The sequence below is a fragment of the Hibiscus syriacus genome, unplaced genomic scaffold, assembly GCF_006381635.1.
Source record: "Hibiscus syriacus cultivar Baekdansim isolate YM2019G1 unplaced genomic scaffold, ASM638163v2 tig00110057_pilon, whole genome shotgun sequence".
Lineage (NCBI taxonomy): Eukaryota > Viridiplantae > Streptophyta > Magnoliopsida > Malvales > Malvaceae > Hibiscus > Hibiscus syriacus.
Window position 1 is genome coordinate 1,993,496 of NW_024062581.1, and position 7,347 is coordinate 2,000,842.

The following is a 7,347-nucleotide window of genomic DNA, read 5'->3' on the forward strand; positions in this document are numbered from 1 at the left end:
TCAAGCATTGCAAAAATTTAAACATCATGATTTTACGTATTTCAAAAATACAAACATCTGCTGAAGGACCTAGGCCTGCAATTCATGGGAAGCCTAGCTGAACAGGTATTGCATAACCAACATAGAAAGCAAACATGTAGATACCATTTATTTCTAAACTTAAAAGCTACAGGAACCACACGAAGAAGCAATAATACAGTGTTTTTCCATACTAGAAGCAGCATGCCATATAACTCGGGAATTAGGACAACATTTCAGAAGTCAAGTGAATATTATGCTTCAAATGAAATTTGGTACAGGAACAGTGATACTAAAAGAGGCAGAACAAGCATAACATATTCAAGACCTTCCATCCAAAACAGGGCAGGCAAAAACCAGGGGAACTCTATAGACAATATCAGTTAAAAGCACTTGCGGCAGATGCAAATTTATTGAAATAACTGTAAGTTGAGTAAATAGTAACCAGCAATCACAACACCTTTTTGATCCATCAGTCATGAACTGTACAATGCTTAAACTGCTAAAAGAACCTTCCTAGAGAGAAGGGTTAAACTGTGGAATAACAAACTAAAATGCTGCTAGCATCCAAGAGAAAATGCCCACTCGACATGTAAAGTAGTTCCTCTCGGAATGCTACCCCTACTTGCACGATTGTATCAAGCATACAATCAACTATTTATGCTCAATAAACCACAAAATGGATACGATAGAAGTAATCAAAATGAACTAAACGGGGGAAAATAGAGAGAGATTGTGAAAGTTCACCAAGAGCTCTTCTTCTTTGACCCCGCATAAAAGCTGAGGTACCATTTCACAAACTTCTTCAACCCTGCCTCCAAATCAGTTGTGGGCTTGTAACCAAGCTCCTTCATTGCTAAGGTAATATTGGCGTGTGTAATCTCCACATCGCCATTTCTTGGCAATGGCACAACTTTCTTCTTAGCTTTCACCTTTAAAAGCTTCTCCAAAATACTAACAAGCCTACTCACAGGTACAGGCGAAGTATTCCCCAAATTAAAAATCCTGAATTGTGCTGGTCCTCTCTTCTTTCCCCCACTCCCCGTACTCTTATTTGCCGTATCCAACGCTCCCAAACATCCTTTCACTATATCATCTATATAAGTAAAATCTCTAGCAACACTACCCTTATCTGGCGATTCATACACATTGATCGTCTTACCCTTCATTATATCTCTAGTGAAAAAGAAATATGCCATATCAGGCCGACCCCAGGGACCATAAACCGTGAAAAACCGCAATCCAGTTATTGAAAGTCCATAAATATGATTATATGTATGTGCAATTTCCTCACCAGCTTTCTTTGTAGCAGCATATAAACTAGCAGGTTGATCAGTTCTATCCTTCTCTGAAAATGGTACCTTAGAATTCAAGCCGTAGACAGAACTTGAAGATGCCCAAATAATCGCCGGTTGAGGGTTGACCGATTTCAAAACTTCCAGTAAGTTCACAAATCCAGCAATGTTGCTATGAATATATAAGATCCTGGACTTTGCATAGCGTAACGAACACCTGCCTGTGCTGCTAAATGCATAACGTGAGTGAACACGACGGCATCGAAGAGTTGTTGAAGAAGACCCCGGTCGTTAATGTCGCCTTCGACAATAAAAACCCCAGCTTTTTCAAGGATTTTTTGGCGTGCCCTTTTCAGGGTTGGGTCGTAATAATGGTTAAAGTTGTCGACGCCGAGGACACCGTCTCCACGACGTTTAAGAGCTAGGGATACATGGGTACCGACAAAGCCAGCGGCGCCTGTCACAAGAACGGTGTGGCCGGTGGTGGAGCGAGGACGGGCCGATTTGCGGATTACTTTGTGGGAAAGAGAGAGTGGGGTGTGTTGGGTCCCAGTAGAGAGGTGGCGGCGCGGTGATGGTGTGGAGGATGGGGAGGAAAGTAGGAGGAAAATAAGGACGACAGAAAGGAAAAGGGTGGAATAAAGAGTTAGTTTGGAAAGGGAGAAAGAATGCGGGTTTATTATAAGGGTTTGGTTGGAGGGTAGTGAAAGGGTAACTAATTGGGAAATAATATTTTGAGGGGAAATTATAAATTATTTACAATAGAAAATATTTTCAGGATAAACTTAAACAAAATTAACTGAACAATTTTAAATTTTTTGTAGGTTACGAAAATTCATATATTTCAAGTCTTATTCGTACATGATAGTATGATAAGTAATTGTACAAAATTTCAAAGGAAATGTTAGTTTTTTGTAAACTAAACCTTTGTCGATTTTATTTTGAATTTTTAGTTAATTTTATAATCTTTTTAATTAAATTGTTTTTTTTAATAAAAATAGAGTAAACTATTATATTATCCATAATATGCAGTAATTTACATGTACTTCATCTTAATATGGTAATCATTTTGTTTTTTTATCTCCCAGTTTCAAGATTTCGCCTTTACTAATCGAGATCAACCCGTGTCGTATACATGTTTTGGTGGATGAGTTTCTCAATAGAGATTTCCTGCATACACAAAGACTTGAACTTGAGACATTATTTAAGTGATATCAAACTGTTTACCACTTGAATTAACCCATGTTGGTGGTAATCATTTATTAAGGGTATAAATTGTGTCATTTTATACTATTAACCCAATTTTAAGACATTACGATATGTGGTTTATTGAAAACTCTTATTTTGATCTCAATCTTTGAATGCTCTTCGAAAAGATACTCGATTAACACATATAACTATCATGAAGAATATTTATTTTTAATTTTTTTTTATTAATTTAGGATGATTACAAGTGATAATATATTTTGTAAAGACGTCTTTTAATTATTTAATAATAAATATTTAAATACATTGACAATCATTAATACTCAAATTTATAATCTCTAAAGATAATAATCATCTCTTTAATTATTGAAATAATTTAATTCGTGCATATATTTGTAATTGACTAATATGAACTCAACCTAATCTCGAATGTGGCCCGACCAAGCATGAATGTTACTATAAATATAATCATTTGAGCCGAGGAAAGATACTAAAAGTTGACTTGTATTATAAATAAATATATAAAGTATATCATTTTTTGTATCTAAGTGTTTAAAATATTTTTGTCAAAAATAAATATTTAAATATATTTTTTGATAAAATAAGTACTTAAAGTATTTTGTATCAAAATATGTACCTAAAGTATTCAATACTTTTTTATCTAAGTTTAAAAGAGTTGACACATTACATTAATTAAAAAAAATATTCTAGATATTTATATGAAAAATATCGAATACTTTAAATACCTATTTAAAAAATAAATTTAATTATTTATCTTGATCAAAAAATATTTTAGATGATTAAAAAAACATAATATACTTTAAATACATATTTATTATATAAGCATTAAGAAATCATCAAGACAAATCCATTAATCAAATCAAAAAAATTATTTTTTTAAATAAAATTAATTATTTATAATATCTAAAATAACAACATTTTTTACGCATTTCGGAGCATCCAACACAAACTACACAGAAAAAAAATAATCGAACGCCTAATAGACTTTAGGGATTCACATGAATTGGGTTTCTGTCAACTTGACCCGACCCATAAATATATATCCTTCATTTGAAATTCGAGTTGATTTGAGTTTAAGGGTGACTTCATCCTACCCAAATCCAATCTGATTTTTTGATATAAAACTCGAACCCAACCGGAAATATATATATATATATATATACATATATATTATTTTTATTCAATAAAAATGAATAAAAATAGAGATATAATTGAATAGATAAAAGGTTATTATTATAATTATCTCTAAATATATAAAATAAATTTAAATTATTTTCAAATCGAGTATTTTCACCCTAAACCTATCCAATCTGATCTGAACATATATTCTAAAAAATCCGATCAAATCCGATTCAAATTTTTTATAAAAAAATCCATTTGAATCAAATTAGATCGGACCCGTGAGATTTTGGTCCGTGTCCATCCCTAGACTATGTATGAGCTACAATGTTAGTATTTCTACTAACAAAGGCAATTGCCAACTATGAAACTCGGATCACAAACATCTTTTCTTTTCTTTTTTAAGAACGGATCACAAACGTCATTATTTTGAAATTTACGATATTTTTTATAATATTCATGTAACTCATCACGTCGAGATGATAAGTTTTATGCATATTACTGTAAATCCCAAAATAAAAGTGTTTGTGTCCTGATTTACAAATTTATTTTTCGGACTTCCAAAATAAAACAAAAATTAAGAGCAAAGGAATCTCTTTTCCTTGTCCAATGTTAAAATATGATAACACAATTCTGCATCATTTAAGTTAAAACTTTGAAGTGCTCTTCCCCATTGTTTTTGTTTTGAAATAAAAGCAAGGGCTTCTTGAAGAACTTAAATTACAGTAAAGTATCATTATTCGTATATAACATGTATAAATATTAAATACATAATAGAGGTTTCAGGTTCACAAAACCCACAAAAACTTTTATCATGCCTATTATGTCCATCACCTTCTTCTTCTTCCTTCTTTTAATAACCCTTTTCCTGTCTTTTACAGAAAAAAGATCACAAGTTTTGCAAGGCAGCCATAAATATGACATCAACAAGGGTATAATTTTTCATTTTGGTAGATACCTTGGACCTTCCAACAATAATTTTATGAAGAAAAAAAAAACAAGACAATATCAACAGTGGGACCTAACTAATACTTTTGGTAACATATGCACCTAACTTGAAGCTTTGACTTCCTTGACTCAGAACTTCAACTATGGTGCATCAGACCAGGTGTTTCGTCGCCCATCCCAAACGTGTTCAATTCAATGTCGTTTAGGTAATCGAAGCCAAATTCATAAGCACCAAAATCCTGACAATCCAACAACCATGAACAGTTGTCCCAAGATGGCAAACTTGAGGTGTTACAATTGGTCAAAGATGCGTCGACAAGGGGCAGTTCGTCGTCCATCCATAAGCTATTCAATAGAGATTCATCGTTGCAAATGGCGTCTAACAGATTGGAGTCCTCAGTGGGTGTACTGGAATTATTATCCTCTGATGAATTGGCTCCTCCTATGCCTTGGTTTTCTGTAATATGACTGTCTGCAGAAGTTTGTTGGGGCTTGGCTTCTTTGTTAAAGGGTTGGTGAGTAACGGGGTCGATTCCCATTTTAATAAGCTTTTTCTTGATGTGGGTGTTCCAGTGATTCTTGATCTCATTATCAGTTCTTCCTGGCAACCTTGCTGCAATCTTGGACCACCTGAACAATATATGATTATAAGCAGGGATCTGACTCAGAAATGAGTAACAAAACATAAAAGGGGAGCGTAATGAACCTATTTCCAAGACAGGCATGAAGGTCAATAACCAACTGTTGTTCAGTCTCGGAAAGAAGGCCTCTCTTCAAGTCAGGCCGAAGGTAATTAGTCCACCGAAGCCGGCAGCTCTTCCCGCAGCGGCGGAGGCCAGCAAGCCTAGGGACGGCCCTCCAGCAACACTGGCCATTGGTGAGAATAAAGTTGACGAGTTTCTTGTCTTCCTCAGCCGTCCATGGGCCCTTTTTTCACTCCCAGTTTGTCACAGCAAGGCTGCCTACCCATAACTTTAGTCCCACCAATTGTAAAGACACAAAAGCCGCGCACCCACCTTTATATAATGTCCTGAACCATCTTCCAAAAGGCTGGTTGTACAAATTCAATCCTGAGGTTATGCATTTTACCAAGTAATATATAAATAAAATGCAGGATTTACAGAGAGAGGAGGGATGTTCCCGGGACCACCATTGGGCTATGAAAGCAATGTTGGAACTAAAATGGGGTGTTCTGGTGTAAGTAGATACAGAGAAATAGAGAGTGAGAGATGACGATGGATGAGCCAAAGACATCAGATGGCTAACATCTAAGCTATTCCCCCATCGGAAAAGAATACCAAGTTGTTCCCATTTTCCTACACAACCTCATTGCACTCTTACTCAACCATTCCATCACCCATTTCGTCATCACTAAGTTTACGTGTACTCTAACTGTAGTAGTAATTTTCAGCACTAGTGTCATCAATTTCACTTGTGTTGTTTCGGATTCTTAATTGGAAATTTTGGTTTTTTATTTTATTTATTGTATAATTGTAATAATGTAATATGAGTATATATTATGAATAAATTAGTTGAGTTTTGTTATGATATATTTATATTATAAATCAACCTCTTGATTAAATTAGTGTCATAAATGACCAACAATCAATTGGTTTAGTAAGATGAAACATAAATTAAGGATTTGGATCTTAATATTTGCAAATGAAGCAAATTAAATTGAAAGTCTTCACTATAATAAATTTTTATAAAATTTAATTTAAATTAGCCTGTAAATAAATTATATACAAATGATTAGTTCAAAAGAAATATGTCGTAGATTTGGCATAAATGATAAGTGATCAAATTAATTGTTGGTCACCAAAATAGTGATTAATTAAGTTAGAAATGTTTATAAAATGACCATACGTACATATATGTAATATGATCTTAAAGGGTTGCAAAAACCTTAATTTATTTGGGTTTGTATTTTTTTTACTACACACTATAGTGTTTCAGAAAAGTCTTTAAATTTGCTAACTATATTTGTTATACGTACCATTATGTTCTGAAAGACACATTTGTATGTTTTATGTATTCTTCCAATACGTTCCATATTATTGTAATTATAATATTAACAATATACGTAATTGATTAACTTATGGAAAAAAGAACTAGATTCTTAGCGTTCAGTGTGGTTTACATCACCCTAATCTGAGGGCTGAGGATTGTTTGAGATCATCCCAAAGATTTTTTCATTTTCTGAATGATTTTATTATAGAAACGGCCCTTTCATACACGTGTACTGCCAAAGTAAATCCCCATTTCAAAGCTTATTTCAACATTGATCACCTAATGATTCATATACATTCTGTTGATAATGATGGGCAATAATTCATGCACCCATATATTCAAATTTTTGGGTAATTTGACTTGTATCACTTGCCTTAGGTGGTGTATAGGCCAAAGTGGATCCTTTCCCTCAATAGCTCAATTTTGGACACCATTACGTACCTAAGAACGCAAAACCATTGTTATTTAGGGTAAACTATAAAAATAGTCATCAAATGTTTAGGGTGCTTAAATTTTAGTTATCGAGCTTTTAAAACTTGTGATGCAATCATTAAACTTTTGATTCTCTTATATTACTATCACTACCATCAATTGCATCGTGATTGTATTTTAGCCAATAATAAGAAAGGTATGGATCCTCTCGAGTGAGATCGTAGGTCGAAACAAGGTGCCAGTCGTCTACCCAAAATGATGTCATTTGGAGGTCTGAACAGTTCTCTCTTTTTTTGTC

The 7,347-nt window shown here is 33.7% G+C and overlaps 1 protein-coding gene and 1 pseudogene across 1 annotated transcript; both read right to left on the bottom strand.

Moving 5' to 3' along the window:
- Window positions 1–399: 399 nt before the first annotated feature.
- Window positions 400–2,557, bottom strand: LOC120214278 (UDP-glucuronate 4-epimerase 5-like). The gene is given in 3 exon segments (XM_039212216.1): window positions 400–1,496; window positions 1,499–2,028; window positions 2,554–2,557. Coding segments are annotated over 3 exon segments (1,269 nt in total). The 3' UTR covers window positions 400–761.
- A 2,025-nt stretch (window positions 2,558–4,582) lies between these two features.
- On the bottom strand, window positions 4,583–5,836 carry LOC120214335 (annotated as a pseudogene).
- Between the last annotated feature and the right edge of the window lie 1,511 nt (window positions 5,837–7,347).